This window comes from Tetrahymena thermophila, assembly GCF_000189635.1.
Source record: "Tetrahymena thermophila SB210 genomic scaffold scf_8254437, whole genome shotgun sequence".
Taxonomy (NCBI): domain Eukaryota; phylum Ciliophora; class Oligohymenophorea; order Hymenostomatida; family Tetrahymenidae; genus Tetrahymena; species Tetrahymena thermophila.
Window position 1 is genome coordinate 432,735 of NW_002476218.1, and position 16,018 is coordinate 448,752.

Consider the following 16,018-nt stretch of genomic DNA (forward strand, 5'->3'; position numbering starts at 1 on the left):
CACTTTTTTACCATAGAAATAATTCTAAAAGTATTTATTTTTATTTAATCTTGAGTTTTAAACTTAGAAATAATTTATTATAATAGCTAAAAAACAAATTTTCATAGCTTTTATATGAGAAAAGTTCTTAAGATATGTATGGAAAATGACTTTTTTTAATTAGAATTTGAGTAATTTAATATAATATTTTTAAAAATGAATGGTAAGCCATATATATTAAATTTTTTTTTACAATGTAAAAATTTATTGTATCAACAATGTATATTAAATTTAATATAAAAAAAGAAAATAAAATGAAATTTGTTTAATAATTCATAATAGATATAGACTTAAATTAAAATCTATTTTATTTAATACAGTAATAAAGATGATAAATTTATTTAGATTTTATAGTTAATTAATTAATTAGTTAGTTATAAATAAATAAGAATAAATAATTTAACATTTTCATTGATTGAATAAATTTTAGTTTTAAATTTTTTTTAACTATATAATATTTATTGCTTGTTATTTTATAAGACTTTGTTTCATATTTACAATTATTTTAATTTTAAAGCGAATTTGAACTAATCCTTCCTTCATTTCCACTAAATTTATATTAATATAAAATTTAGATTTTAAATTAGCCTTTAAATTAAAAAATATTTACTTGAAGAACATAATTTTCATTTTTTTATTCATATTTTTCAGCTTCTTGCATTTTCCTTTCTTTGAATTGCATTTCAACTATTCCTTTTTCAGATAAACCTCTATTTTTATTAGCTTATTACCTTTATTCTGCAGCTTCAGCAGCTTTTCTTCTTCTTTCATCTTCACTCATCTTTTAATTAGGTTCTGCATTAGCTCCGCCTATTACAATACCATTTTCTTTCTTTTTCATAATCTTTTTACTATCAATTTTTTAATTTTGCCCTTAGTTATTGTCTTAATGCTCTTTTTATTTTTAATTAATATCGTTAGTATATGAATCATCGTTATACTTAGGCTATTTTTTACTTGATGGCTTAGATGTAGTGCAACAACTTCCCATTTTTGTTCTTAATTAAGGATAATTATAAATGTTTTATTTGTGATTTATTAAAAATTTTAGATATTGCTAATTATTATTAGTTATGTTGATATTGGATTTTTTTTTTTAATTACTTATTATAAAAAATTTTGATTCCTACTTAAAAATAATGCATCAATTGTATGAATAATAATAACTAATTAGAATTTTTCTTCAAAAAAAATACAAGCATTATTTTTAAAGTTGCTTTGAAGTCTTAAATGCACTGAAAACTATTATCATATAGGTCCAACTATCTATTTTACTATTAGAAGTAAAATATAGACAATTTAAATTTCTATGCCTTATTTTTTAAAATAAATAAATAAAGTCTAGATAAAAAAATTTTAACTAAGCGAATAAGCGAAAATTTAAAAGTAGACTTTTCAAATCATCAAATATCTTATAAAATTTTTTTAATAGTTTTATAAATTCTGAACTTCAATTACATAAAAAAATTTTTTTTGTAAATTGTCAATAATAATTATTTTTTCATATTTTATTTGAGTAAAAAATAAAATAATATAGTTTAATTTAAGGCTATAAATAGTTATTTAATTATTTGTTATCGTGTAGGATTAATTTATTTATATTTTTAAATTAAAGATTAATTAATTTATCTATATACTTTCTAATCTAAATTTTTTTGAAATAGATTTTTATTTACCTTGTTTGTCATTCTTTTCTATGTAAGATTTTTTTCAAAATACAACTACAAGTTCTGTAGCTCTAAGTGCGATAATAAAGGCTTATGAAATAATTAAGAAAATTATTCTCAGTTTCAGAAAAGTTAAAGTCCTCTATTGTAATATCAAAACTGTTTTTGTGTTTTCCAAGTTCCCTTTGTAAAATTATGGAGACTATTTTTATAAAAATTTTTAAAAATTAAGTCAAGTATATATTTTCAGAAGGTCATTTTGGTTACTTAGGGTTGTTTATGTATGGATCAGAAAGACCAAAAAAAAATTGAAAAATTTATTGAATATAATTTTTCTAACTCTCATTTTCGCTCATTATTACATAATATATATTAGTTAATATTTTTGCAAATAGGATTTTAATTAACTTAATTATATTCAAAAATATACTTTTTCGAAATATTAATTTTTTTTTGCTTTGCTTGTTATAATTTTTGAAGGATTTTATAAGTATTTTGCACGCACGACTTAGTATAGAGAAAAATTAGATATTAAAACTACAAAAAATTAATTTGTTGTTGATTGATTGATTCTTAAAATTTGTATATAAATAATAAACATTATGAAATAAACTTACAATTTTTAAATTAAATTGAGATAGTTAGTTAGTCAGTTTATGATTAAGAATAAGTTATTTTTTGCATTTTTGAATAATATTGTTATTATAATTAGTATATTTTTGAAGTAAAGTATAAAGTGAGTAGTTATTATTATAGTTTAATATTAGAATGTGTTTTTCTTAATGCAGAATGGATTTTAGCAAATTGCTATTTTTATTTATTTATTTTTGTTAAATTCTAAATAGAAGTAACGAAAGAAAGAAGTAAATTATTATGTATTCAAGAAAGAACCGAGAAAAATTCAACTCTTAAAAACGTTTTAGGTTTATTAGAGCTCTGCTAGTAAATAATTTAAATATTTTGTTTTTTATGAATTATATTATTCATTTTGCGCAATAAATTTAAAACTTTTATTAATAATTTGGTGCTTATTAAAAAAAAACTTGTTCTTTCAATATTATACATAATTCTTTCAACTTGTTGCTTGAACTTCTATTTTTTAGGTTTAAAGATGCTACCTATTACTGTTGTTAGTTTAATTTTAGCTAATTTTTAATTCATGTTCTACCCTTTTACGAACACTTTTTTCAGCTTTTAACTAGTTTTGAGTAAGACTTTTTTATGAATAAGGGCATTTAGGATTCTTTTTGAGCCAGTTTTTGATGCAGCATTCACCATAAACATGTCCACAAGGGTCTTTTACAGCATTCCTTACAACTCCAAGGCATATAGAGCAAATCAACTCTTCATTCATTAAATCTTCTTCGCTCATTTTAAATAAGTTAGTAGGGTGGCACTCTGATAGCTAGGGTGTTTTTGAGTCACCATAGGGAGTTTTGACAAGGTTATTAACTATTAAGTAGATTATTAGATTAATATTTTGAAAACTAAAAAAATTTTATTTACATTATGCGTTTTTAGAACTGCAGCATGAAATTTAACCCATTTTGTTAATCTTTATCTATGTGTGGTTTGGGTGATGGATGATTGATAGATAAATGGAGAAGGATAAATATGGTATATCAATTATGAATCTCTAAGCGTAGAAATACTACTTTTGAGACTTATGAGTGTCTGTTACTAAGGTTTAATTAGTTGTTTGATTTTATATTTCTAATATTTATTTTTTTAAATTATAAAAAATTTAAGCTTTTATTTGTTTTTCAATCAATTTAATATATAAATTCTGTAAATCATTTTTAAAAGGATTGGATTGTGTAATAAATTCTAGAGTTTTTTTACATATAAAATTGAATATTTCTTTAATATTTCATATCAAATTAAGGAAATTTTACTAATTTAGAAAAATATTTAAAAATTAATTAGTTAACTAAATAATTAATTAGTAGATGTAAGAAAAATCTGTCAATCAAAAATATGAAAATTTAATTTTGATACTCAATCATTAAAGCTAAAAGGTTATTTAATTAGAGTCTATTATTTAAAATTTTCGCTAAATGGTTCAAATCAAAAACATTTATCCATAAATAACTTTTACAGAGTAATGTAATTCTTTTTTTTCATAACATTTAAAATTCATTCCTTAGTAAGGGATGCAAAAAAGATTTTTATAATATCGCATAAGTAGGTTCACTTACACTTCTTATATAAAGCATAAACATATTTTTATGGAATTATTTAATGAAATGTGAAAATTGTGGTAATAAATAAATATTTATTTTTATTCTATTTTTTTTATCTATCTTATAAAAGCTGGAATTGATTATCCTTTTATAAATGTCATTTATTATATTAATCTCTCGATAAGTATTCATTCATGGATAATTCCTTATTTAACTAAATTTTTTAATCTTATCATGAATCTTCTTCATACCGCACCCTCTGCGCTTTAAGATTAGTTTTTTTGGGTTTCTTCCTATTTAGTCTTCTTTTTCATCCTGGCCACAATATCTAATTTCCTGTATCTAGAAAGTAGTGCTGTTAGCTTAGAATTTTCTTTTACCATTTCATTAAGATTATATTCTTTAGTTGACCAAGGGTTTGCTTGATTCGATAGAAGAAGCTAATCAATGTTGATATAAAAAAATAAAAGTAAAAATTAAATCCCATACATATTAATTGCTATTATTTAAGTGTTATAATTCTAATTTGCTAGGCGAAGTTAACTTATAAAAATAAAAAATAATACCTCAACTATGGGAGCATCTTGGATAGAGATAGCAAAATAAAGAGGAGTTCTGCCTATCTATTATATGATGTAATATATGAGTTGTATGAATTATAATTATAATTTATTTTTAATGATTATTAATTTTTTGAGTAAACAAAAAAATGTAATAAAAATATTTGCTCAAGGCTACTGATCATTGATACACTAATAAAAAATTTAATGGGCATGAATTAACTTATTATCATTCAAAACTTTGAAATAACTTAGTGTATAAATAAATTTATATTTTTAATTAAGGAGCATTTTATAAAAAATAAAAAAATACAAAAATTTATTTACAAGGTCTTTGGCATCAACATCTGCACCTTATTGGATAAGCATACGAGCTACTTAACAATGTCCTCTTTTGCATGCCCAATGCAATGCCGTCATATATACCTTTTAAAATTTGTTTTTTTTTGTGATATAAGTACAAAATATATGAGGATCTTTTGCTTATAAATTTATATAGCACCATTACAAATATATTATTTTAAACAAATTATCTTACTGTATTTTAATTTATGAAGAAAGTAATTTAATTTCAATAATCATATTTAAAAATAGACAGAAAGACAGCTAATTAATAAAATAGTCTTGAAAAAATAATAAAATTGATTCCCTTAAAAAGTGCTATCATTGCTTTGTATTAAAAAGTAAAAAGATATTTTACATAATCAAAGTCATAAACTAGATATTTATTTTCCATAGTTAAATCCCTAACTAAGTCTGTGTCTCCTTTCTTAGAATAGCAAATGAGCTCATAGCTACCCTTCTTTTAGTAAGGTTTCGTGCTGAATACTTAATTGCTACTTATCTTTTAAATACATAGATATTTTTTAATTTAAAAATATTAACCAAATGTATTTATTTTCAAAGTAAATTAAAATTTAAAATTTATATTTATTTTTTAAAATTAATCTCAAGAGTGTAAGTAAATTCATAAGCAAAAAGTTTTAGTTCATTTCTTAAGAATTTCTTCTTAGCTTTTTGATTTTACGGAAAATGTAGCTTTCAATCGAAAATTATTTAAATTAAATATTTTAAAGTATAATCAAAGTATTGATTGAAATTGATTACTTCAGATGGAGATATCTTAAGCTTAAATAAGTACTTTAACGCCTCTTTTAGCTGTTGTCTGAGAATTTTAACTTTCTTCTTTTACAAAATTTAGTCTTTTGAAATTTAATTGACAAATTTATTCTCACTAATTGCCTGAATTTATGATACATTTTTATTCTTAGAAGATAGAGTATCATTATAGTAGCTTGTATTGTTATTAGCATGTTCGCTAATAAAATCTTGAAATTTCATTTATTTTATTGTGTTTAATTGATTTTCATTTTATATTTGCTGATAAAATTATTATAATGTACTGTGCTTTTAAAATTGATGCTTAGGTTTTTCTTTATCATATTATTCTAAAGCATTCTATTGAATAGCTGATTCTATTTCTTCTGATAATTGTATCATATTATTTGTCCTTAAAATATCCTAAATAACTGCAACGGCTTGTTAATTTTTAGATTTTATTATGTCATATATGAAAGGAATAGACTGCTTGTTTGTACTTCTCCTTTTATTTTTTTAACTCTCTTGTGCTTTTAGTAGTTGTAGGCGATCCAAAGGGTTTTCTTCAACCTACTTCACTAAATCATAAATAATATTTTATCTTTGAATATGCTGTTGTCTCCTTTCAGATTCCATTATTTATTAAATTTATTAAGGAGTTATCATTATATTTTATTTTTTACTCTCTTTCGAAGTGCTTTTATCAATAGAAGCTTTTAATGGAAAATTTATATCTAAGGCACCTACTCCTATTTAATTTTTTCCTTTTCCATCTTATTAGTTTTTATAAAAATCTATCTTTTTAGGCTAATAATTTTGTTTGTTTACAAATGAAGAGTAAGTTTTTTAATAAAGAAACTCTGTTGAGCTATTTCCATTTTACTTTTTTATCTGAAAGGAATTGTTTTTCTATAAAAAATCTTTATTCTATTAATGTCCTCTTAGATTTTCTAAAGATTTTTATTAATTTAACTAGATTTCTAAATTTTTATTATTTTGCTACTAGTTTTGTATATTATATAAGTTTGTAAAATTTGTATTTTGAGTTTTAGAATATTTATTATTGTCAGCATTGTGTTTGAAAACTTCAGAAATCTTTACATTTTCTTCAGCTTCATTCTTACCTTTATTAAAATTATGGCTAAAAATTATTAAATAATAAATAAAAATAAATTACAGTTTGCATTATTTCTAAGCTTTTAATCAATTTTAATTTTTATTAGTTCTCTAAATTAATTATCTTCAAGAGGTGTACACTTCTGATTCGAATGTTAATAGGAGCTTGGAGTAGATGGATTAGAAAATGTTTAAATTACCATCTCATTACTAACTTTTTTTAGCTATCTCTTTAGAATACTATTCTTGATTAGTTAATAATTATTTACTTGCTAATTACTAGAGTTAATAGAGTAGCTTTAAGAGCACACAGGTTAATTATTTTTCAATAATAAAGTAGACTATTAATGATTTGAGTATGATTATTAGTCATTCCTTAAAAGTCTATCAGGTGTTTTTAGGATTCTGTTTTAAGCTTAATTTTGTTAATTTTATCTTTTAAATTATAATCTTAATACGCTATTAGCAGTTTAATTTTATTAATTCATTTAGCTACCTTTATAATTCGATGAATGTAGTATAGACTTTTAACTATTACTTTAACTAAGATTATTACCCTTATCCTTAATGACTCTGTTCATATGTATGTTATTACTAGGTGATGATTCTTTACTTTCTTAGGAATCATAGCTACCTTATCTTAGAGTATTAATTTTTTTTTGTTAAGCTAAATTCCATCGATTATTATTATTGAACTTTCCTTAACCTGAAATTTATTAATATTATATTATTAATTAATCTTCTTTAAGGTTTTTGCTATTTTTATAAAAGCCATCGCTTTAACTACTTTTGCTGACACAGTTTTATTATCCATTAATAAAATCTTATTTCTCAACAAGTTAGCTAAAACCTAATAGTTATTTGTTACTTCTATTTGTTTTATCTTAATTTTCTATTGAAATAGGAGATGAAATATGAGATAGTTTGACTTCCTAATTTAAACTTTAATTTCTTTTATACTAAAAAATAGCGTTTTGTCTCTCTACAAACTGCTTTGCAGCTTCTGTTAAGTCTTTTTTCCCCTATTCCAATTAAAATTGCTGTGGTTCTTCCTTAAGCACAGAATCTATAGTCTTCTAAGACATATTAATTATATTTATTTCCGAAATACACCTAGAGTTTACTCTAGTTAACTGTCCACTTTTTAGATATGTAGAACTAGAATTAGCTTAAATTTATCCAGAGTTGAGCATCATAAAATTAAAAAACAACCAAAATCAAAGATGAGATATTTAAATCAATCCTTTCTGTTTGTTATCAGATAGAATAAATTTACGCTGAGGAGAAGATTTATTTTAGAATAAACTCTATTGTGTAGAATTTTTCTACAAACTATCTTTACAAATTCGACTAATATTTTCTAGTTTATTATTAATCTAAACCACTTATTATCAAAAAACTTGTTAAAAGCAGCAATAACTTTTAATTTTCTTTCAATTATTGAAAAAAAAAACCTTAATTTAAATTTTAGTTTAAAAATAATGAGAAAAATCCCTACTTTTATTAAATACGCTTGAATCAATGGTTTTTATTTAACTCATAATAATTTATATCTCTCACATTAAATTTATTAAAATAATTTAGTTTGCTTTTTTAATTTTCTTTCTGAAGAATGCTCATCAATAAGTAATCTTTGCAAATTGTAAAGACTTTGAAAATAAGTCTAAGTAATAAATAATTGTTTTCATGTGTGAGAAGAGGAAGTTGAATATGATTTAATGAAATGGAATAACAATTGAGAGGTTTATTTTACAATAAAAATTATATTTAAATAGTACAAACTATATATATTGTATATGTTAATGCAAGTTAATAATATTATATTCCATTATATATAACTAATTTATATAAAGGAAAATAAATCATTCAGTCTTGAGGATATCAGAATCACCAGCATCGAGAATAGCCATGGTGGAACATCTGTGATATTTACCACAAGCAGTACCTATTTTTATTTTAAATAACAATTACGAAAAGTTTAATAATCTATGCTCAAATAAAAAATCAATCAAGCTTTTTTTATTATTATTTTAATCATTTCTTAAATTTGAAATTAGCAGCTATTTATATTGTTGCAACACTTAGCTTATTTATTAATCGATTTATGGTAGGACTCCTTGTTTTTTTTCTTTCATCCTTTACCAAAAACTTTTCAAAACCTAAAAATTTTTTTTGTAAGCTTAATAAAAATCCATCTTTGAATATATTTGAATAACTAATTTCCTTGCTTTAATATCATTTAATACATTTATTTGTTAAGAAGTAGCTATCATACTATTCATAAAGAGGAATTTTCAAAAAATTTATATCTTAATTCTCCTTCTTTTTTTCTAACTTAGGATTTATTTTACACTTGAAATATGTTTTAATAAGTAATTCTTGCTGCAATATTTATTTACTTACTCTTTTTTTCTATCACCTTCATGTATTCCAGTGAAAGTAAGTAATTCAAGTTTTGCGCCTTCTTGAATCCAGCGAAAACTATATTGAATTAGCGCCTTCATGTATTCCAGCGCTTTGCAACAAATTAAACTAGCAAATTCTACACCTTCTTGTATTCCAGTGAGAATATTTTTGCTTGTTAAACTTTTACTTAATAAAATCAACTATTCCTTCACAATTTAAAGTAAACTGTATTGAGATGTGTTAATAATTTCATCTTATCATTAAATGCTTTTTTTCTGTTTGTAATAGCAATTTTTTGTAATCTTAGCTTCTGCTTAATGAAATCATCTAATTATCATATTGGAATTTCTTTTGATGAAGAGAGATTGATAATTTTTTGATTGCTTGTTCTTAAATATGCTGATTTAAGCTTGCTTGACTTTTAAAGATTATTTAAAAATGAATATCTTATTTACCAAGTTCGACGTTGGAACCAACGAAGTGGTGGATGGAGATTTGAGCCAAAGAAGCGTAGTATTCAATTTCGGACTTTCTAACGGTGGGGCAGTTGTTAGAAATGAAAACGAGCTTAGCGGTACCATTTCTAATAGCCTTGATGGTAGACTTGTAACCAAGGGTAGCCTTACCGGATCTCATGACCAAAGCGAGCTTGGATTGGATGTTATCTTGAGTGACCTTCTTAACCATTTTTATTATATTAGTGATTATGTCTTTTATTTATTTTATTCTTTTCTTTTTTAATTTATTTGTATTTTTTAATTTGGTCTTTGCACAAAGATCTTTAAATTTTCCCCAGCTTCAAACCCTTATGATCTATCCCATACCTTAAATGAATTTTATCTATTGTCTTTTTTGCTCTAACTTTTAATCCCTTAGCTTTTTCATGTTTTTTTTAAGTGTGTTATTCATATATATCTTTACATTCATTTTAAAAGCCATTTTAATTAGTTTATTAGTATTTTTGTTTCTTTATATTTGTCAATCATTGTAAATAAATATTTCTCATACTAAATTCTTTAAAAATGAAAATATTCTGAATAGCAAGTAAATGAACAATTATTTCCAAAGCTCATAATAATGTTCATTCATTTTTGAATATTCAAAAATGCCTTTAATAAATAATAAAAAAATTTTATAATTAACGATTAAATTATCATTTTAAGTAAAATAATTTATCAAGATAAACCTTTTTTTTATTTAAACATAAAAAATTTAATTAAATTTTTTAATAAAAAAATTATATTTTTTCTAATCTAAAATAGTGAATTTATTTAACCTATTTATTTAGATTATTTAAATGTAATTTTTATTTCTAAAATTAATTTAAATAAAATGTGATGATGTATTTAAATTATTTTAATTTCATAGTAAACTTGATAAAAGCAAGATTTTAAAATATTTATTATAATTTCTTTCTAATCTTCAGCCAGTGTAATTTTAATAATTAAAAAAATAAAATTTAAATATTTTAAAATAAAATTTAAGAAAAATAATTAATTTAAAAAGTTATAAAAAATAATATTTAATATAAAAATATGCTAATATAAAAATGAAATATAAAAGATGAATAAAGCCATTATTAATTTATCTTCAAATCTTTAACCAACAAAAATTATGCATTCAAACTTAAATATATAACTTTATTTATAATAACAAGTATTGAAATTAAACGACTTAGCAATATATTGTTTTTATTATGAACAAATGAATGAATGCAAAATTATTGATCATTTTATTAAAAAAATTAATAAAAAATATAATGCCTTTGATTTTTCAGTTTTCTTTAGAATCAATAATAAAGGATCTTAAATAGTAATAAGAAAAAAAATTATAACTATTTTGAAGAAAATAAGAGAGCAACATTAATTTTACAAGCTCTTGTGGCATAAATCATAAGAATATTGATAACATCTAAATTAAATAGAGAAAAAATCAATTGCAAATAAAATAAAATAGTTCTCTTGTAAAAACAAATAAATGCTACCTAAAATCCCTCAATAAGGAAACACAGTTGGATCCATTTCAAAGAGAGAAAATGTTGCATCCTAGTTAATTGTAGAAGATCACCTAAAAAATATTTTAGCAAAATCAACTAACTCTAATTATAAGCCTTGGAAAATCCCATAAGCTCCAAAGAATCCACATTCACCTTTTGGAGATTTCCCAAAAGAATATTTGCCTAAATCAAAGCTAAAAAGTGAATAACATGCACCTGTATTTGAAGATTCTTAAGCAGCCACAGTTGTGAGTAATTATAAATTAATTTAAATCGTTAAGAAAAGCGAGTTTACATCTGATCAATTTATAAATTTAATTGATAATCCTATCAAATAAAATAGCAATCCATTCAAAACAGGAGTTACAATAGCAGTGATTATGATAGATATTTAAGTTTAAAAAAATTGTTGAATGACTTTTAATGATAATATTAAAGCTTTAAATACTTATCAATCTATTATATTTTATTTTAGAAGTCAAGTTTAAAAGAAAAGTTAACCTTATTTAGATACGTGAGAATGTGATCAGCAAAACAAATATCATTTATAATTTGAATTCACTAATTATAAATTCGATATAAAAATAATATTTATATTTCAATAGATAAATTTTAAGGTTTGAGACAAGGAACTGGAGGTAAAACATCTACTCAATTACCTGTTAAATAACCATTTTAAGCCCCCAACCCTATTTGTGGTGCTTTTAAAAAGAGAACTATTCCTGTTTCTGAATTCCGTCGTTATTACGACAGAGGTGATTTACCTATTAAAGTTGATCATTAGGGTTCAGTTAATAAAATTATTTGGGTCATTTAGCCTGACCAATTAGATTATCACCATTACTTACCCATATTCTTTGATGGACTTAGAGAAAAACTAGATCCTTATCGTTTCTTAGCCATTTTAGGAACATACGATCTTCTTGAAAAAGGATCCAATAAAATTCTTCCTGTTATTCCTCAGCTCATTATTCCTGTTAAAAGTACTTACAAAAGATTCGAAATCAAAATCTAAATAAAAAATATAACTACTGAAAACAAATAAACAAACAATTAAACACAATTTTTAAAACTATTTTTGTTAAAAATAATTTAAATAGTAAGTAGTAAATATGCATCAAAAATATAAAATTTATTTATTTAGATTTTATTTTTTTTGTCATTTAAATAATAAATAAATTTTATCTAAAAATTAATAGCTGCATTAAATACTAGAGATAATGAAATTATTGGAATTATGCTAAAGATTTTATAGAGACTAGTAGTAAGTGGAGACATGATTGGTGAAGCACTTGTAATTAATTATACTTTCATTTACAAAAAATGATTTATTTATTTATTTGTTTTAATGTTTAGGTTCCTTATTACAGATAAATCTTGCCTATCTTTAACTTGTATAAAAATTGTAACAAAAATGTTGGTGACCAAATAGATTATGGTCAAAGAAAAAAATTAACTCTAGGAGACCTCATACAAGAAACACTTGAATTATTTGAGTAAACTGGTGGTGAAGTAAATAATACATTTATTAAATTTATAAGTAGTATTAAAAATTTAATCTTAAAAATAAATAAATAACTAGGATGCTTTCATTAATATTAAATACATGATTCCTACTTATGAAAGTTGTGTCCATAATTGATAAAGCAGAGTAGCATTTCATTTAAATATTATAATAAGTTTTATAGCGATTAAAATTTCATCAAGAATGTAAAATAAAAAAGAAGAATTAACTGATTAATACTAGAAACTTAATCATTCATATACACCATTATATAAATATTAAAGAACGTCACTATAACACGAAATTTATCTTTCTATCTTTCATATATATAACTTGTGTGCATCTTTAATTTTTTTTATTGCAAGCTTGGTAAAATTCCATCTTATTTATTAAGTTGAAATTAATTCGAATTTTAAACTTAAAAATACTAAAAATTTAATTCATTTTTTTATTTTTTGAATAAAAAAAACTAAAAGCAAATTATTTCAGTTAATTAAATTAAAATAAAATGATCAAAATTATTTATAACTAATTAAATTTAGTCAATATTATTTCTTTCTTTAGAGATTTAAAAAATAATATTTAAATTATTATATTTGAAGTAATCATATAAAATATGATTTTTATTAAAATAAAATTAAATAATTTTTTGATGGTTAAAAATAAATTAATAATTTGAATTTTTAAACTAATAAAATTATGTTTTTAAATGTTTGAAAAACAAATAAATAATTTTATTTATGATTTTATGTTTAGAAATCAATAATTATTTAACAAATTAAATTTATTTTGAATTACCTATTATATTTAAAATTATTTTAAATAAATAAATTCAATTGTATAGATATAATAGTAGCCAAATTGCAATTGTTTTTATCTTTACTTTCTAAAATGTTTTAAAAATAAAAAAGAGCTTTGAATTTAATATAAGTAAGTTTACTAATTATTCTACAAGCAAATTTAATAATAAGGTTAATTCAATGAAAATTGAAAAATAAATAAGTAATTATAGTATCAAAATAGCAAATTTAATTTATAATAATTGACATATAGATATTTTTCTATTATATTAATTAAGGATTTTAACTAATTTGATGATAAAATTACATATTTATTATAAATCAATAATGAATTAATAAATGATTACAGCAGTGTAAGTTATACATATTGTTTTTTAGATTTGAGTTGATAATACATATACTCTATCTTATAAAAAATTTACTATATAAATATATAGTTTAATATTTAAAAATATTAGAAAGCTTCAAAATAAATATGGAATTTTAGTCAGATTCTGAATCGGTTGCTTCAGTACAACCGCCAGTAATAGAAAAAAAGAATAGTTTAGGAAAAACTTTTAGATTTATAGAAAAAATCGATGCAGGCTCCTTCGGAGAGATATATCACGCAAAAGATTTAGATACAGATACAAATGTTGCAATTAAATTAGAAAAAACTGATTCAAAATAAAAACTACTTTGCTATGAAGCTAAAATATTATAATTTTTAAATAATCACAAAAATTGCATAGGATACCCAAAAGTTTATTATTGCTCAACAGAAGAGCCTTATAATGTCATGGTAACTGAATTATTAGGTCCTTCATTAGAAGATTTATTTAATATTTGCGGAAGAAAATTTTCAGCAAAATCTGTAGCCCTAATTGGATTGTAGCTTATTGAAAGGTTAGAGTTTTTACATAAATGTTACTACATTCACAGAGATATTAAGCCAGATAATATTTGCATAGGATTGGGAAAAAATAGCAAAACTTTATATCTTATTGACTTTGCTTTTTCCAAAAGATTCATTTAAAAAGACGGTTCACACATCCCTTTCTAAGAAGGAAAATTTTTCACTGGAACTGCACGTTATGCATCAGTAAATATAAATTTATATTTAATAAAAAGCAAAAGAAAAAAAACTATAATAAAAGTGTAAAGAGAAAAATATTACAAAATATATTAAAAACAAAAAGAATAATATTTTAAAAGCTCTTATAAAAAATAAATTCAAGATTTAAATAAAAAAATATAGAATTATATTATAATAAATACTGAAAAACTAAATCAAAATAATTAGAAATATTTAATTTAAGATTAAAAAATTTAATCAAAAAGCAATAATTTTTTTAAGTTAAAAATAAAATTATTTAAATGAGTTGATTTAATTATTTTATTTTATAAATTTTAGATCAATGCATAAAAGTATTTTGAGCAGAGTAGGAGAGATGATCTAATTTCATTGGGCTATTCTTTGGTATATTTAATGAGGGGTAGATTACCATGGCAAGACTATAAAGTTTTGCAAAAGAAAGAAAAATATGAAAAAATATTAGAAAAGAAATAAAACTTAAATTTAGAATAGCTATGTGCTAAGCTTCCTGAAGAGTTATTTGAATATATGAAATATTGTACATCACTTGAATTTGAATAAAAGCCTGATTATATTTACATAAAAAATCTATTTAGTGAAATGGTTAAAAAGTATAATTTAGATAAAAATGAAGATTTTGATTGGAATATTGTTGCATAAGAAGTAGAATATTGATTCAATCATTTACTTATTTTGTAAAATATTTATATTTATTTATAGTAAATTAATAAATAGACTTCTATTTTTATCACTCTAATAAAAAATATTAATAATTAGTTTTTCAAAATATTTAATGCTAAATTTATTTTTTAAGGATTAGTTATTAACAATGTAATTTTTATATTTTTAAATTTAAATAAAAAATTATCAATTTATGGATAGAGAGAGAGTAAAATGCATTTGATGTGCTGTAAAAAATGTTAAATAAATATTTGTTTGTTCATTTACGGAAATCTGTTTAAATATATTTATTTGGTTCTCTCAAAAAAATTATAAATCAACTCATTTAATTTTAAATTTATGTTTTTAAAATTAATTTATTTTTTATCTGATAAATAAATCAGTTAATTCTTTAAATTAAGAACAAATTGTATGTATATTGGCTTATTTAATAGTCTCGGTATGCTATAATATCCTTTTTAAATGTTTATTCAGATAAATTTATAAAAAAAAAAGCAAAAATATAATTTTTGAAGGATTTAATTAGTTATTAAGCAAAAGATAAGATAAAATAGAAAATTAAAATGCAATAAGAAATCTATACAAAGATACTATGTTAATTAATATTAAAACCTATTTCCACTTGTTGGTAGAATTTAAGTTATTATTTTGTTGTTGTTATTATTGTTGTTGTAAATTTATTTATTTAAAATTGCAGAGTTTGTAACTTTTGAGAGCTAGATTTTTTTGATATTATTAAAAAAATGAAAAATGGTCATAATGCCTAATTAATTACAAAGATCTGCTGACAATTTAACATTTATTAATGCTATATTGATTGATTGATTGAATTCCTACTTTCATTTATTATTTTTTTATAGAATTATTTTAAAATTGATGATAGTTTGTTTTGA

The 16,018-nt window shown here is 21.7% G+C and overlaps 7 protein-coding genes across 7 annotated transcripts; 2 read left to right on the plus strand and 5 right to left on the minus strand. All coding sequences in view use genetic code 6, as the record gives it.

Annotated features, from left to right (window-relative positions):
• Positions 1-447: 447 nt before the first annotated feature.
• On the minus strand, positions 448-810 carry TTHERM_000446267 (hypothetical protein; the record flags this gene model as incomplete). The annotated part of the gene is made up of 1 exon (XM_012799673.1): positions 448-810. The coding sequence occupies one exon, from the start codon at positions 808-810 to the stop codon at positions 448-450; it is 363 nt and encodes a 120-aa protein (XP_012655127.1).
• Positions 811-893: 83 nt separating this feature from the next.
• Positions 894-1,727, minus strand: TTHERM_000446268 (hypothetical protein; the record flags this gene model as incomplete). The annotated part of the gene is made up of 3 exons (XM_012799674.1): positions 894-933; positions 997-1,352; positions 1,716-1,727. 3 exons carry the CDS (start codon positions 1,725-1,727, stop codon positions 894-896), a joined length of 408 nt encoding a protein of 135 aa, XP_012655128.1.
• Positions 1,728-2,778: 1,051 nt separating this feature from the next.
• TTHERM_000446269 (zinc finger, C3HC4 type (RING finger) protein) lies at positions 2,779-3,252 on the minus strand (the record flags this gene model as incomplete). Its single annotated transcript, XM_012799675.1, has 2 exons — positions 2,779-3,158; positions 3,213-3,252. The coding sequence occupies 2 exons, from the start codon at positions 3,250-3,252 to the stop codon at positions 2,779-2,781; spliced, it is 420 nt and encodes a 139-aa protein (XP_012655129.1).
• Positions 3,253-4,134: 882 nt separating this feature from the next.
• On the minus strand, positions 4,135-7,748 carry TTHERM_00446270 (ankyrin domain protein; the record flags this gene model as incomplete). Its single annotated transcript, XM_001023389.3, has 6 exons — positions 4,135-4,329; positions 4,456-4,512; positions 4,777-4,875; positions 5,150-5,293; positions 5,557-6,671; positions 6,725-7,748. The coding sequence occupies 6 exons, from the start codon at positions 7,746-7,748 to the stop codon at positions 4,135-4,137; spliced, it is 2,634 nt and encodes an 877-aa protein (XP_001023389.2).
• Positions 7,749-8,347: 599 nt separating this feature from the next.
• Positions 8,348-9,650, minus strand: TTHERM_00446280 (transmembrane protein, putative; the record flags this gene model as incomplete). Its single annotated transcript, XM_001023391.3, has 2 exons — positions 8,348-8,608; positions 9,525-9,650. 2 exons carry the CDS (start codon positions 9,648-9,650, stop codon positions 8,348-8,350), a joined length of 387 nt encoding a protein of 128 aa, XP_001023391.3.
• A 1,396-nt stretch (positions 9,651-11,046) lies between these two features.
• Positions 11,047-12,707, plus strand: TTHERM_00446290 (parkin co-regulated protein; the record flags this gene model as incomplete). Its single annotated transcript, XM_001023392.2, has 5 exons — positions 11,047-11,317; positions 11,671-12,048; positions 12,265-12,359; positions 12,422-12,577; positions 12,648-12,707. The coding sequence occupies 5 exons, from the start codon at positions 11,047-11,049 to the stop codon at positions 12,705-12,707; spliced, it is 960 nt and encodes a 319-aa protein (XP_001023392.2).
• A 1,137-nt stretch (positions 12,708-13,844) lies between these two features.
• On the plus strand, positions 13,845-15,119 carry TTHERM_00446300 (casein kinase; the record flags this gene model as incomplete). Its single annotated transcript, XM_001023393.2, has 2 exons — positions 13,845-14,450; positions 14,763-15,119. The coding sequence occupies 2 exons, from the start codon at positions 13,845-13,847 to the stop codon at positions 15,117-15,119; spliced, it is 963 nt and encodes a 320-aa protein (XP_001023393.2).
• Positions 15,120-16,018: the final 899 nt, after the last annotated feature.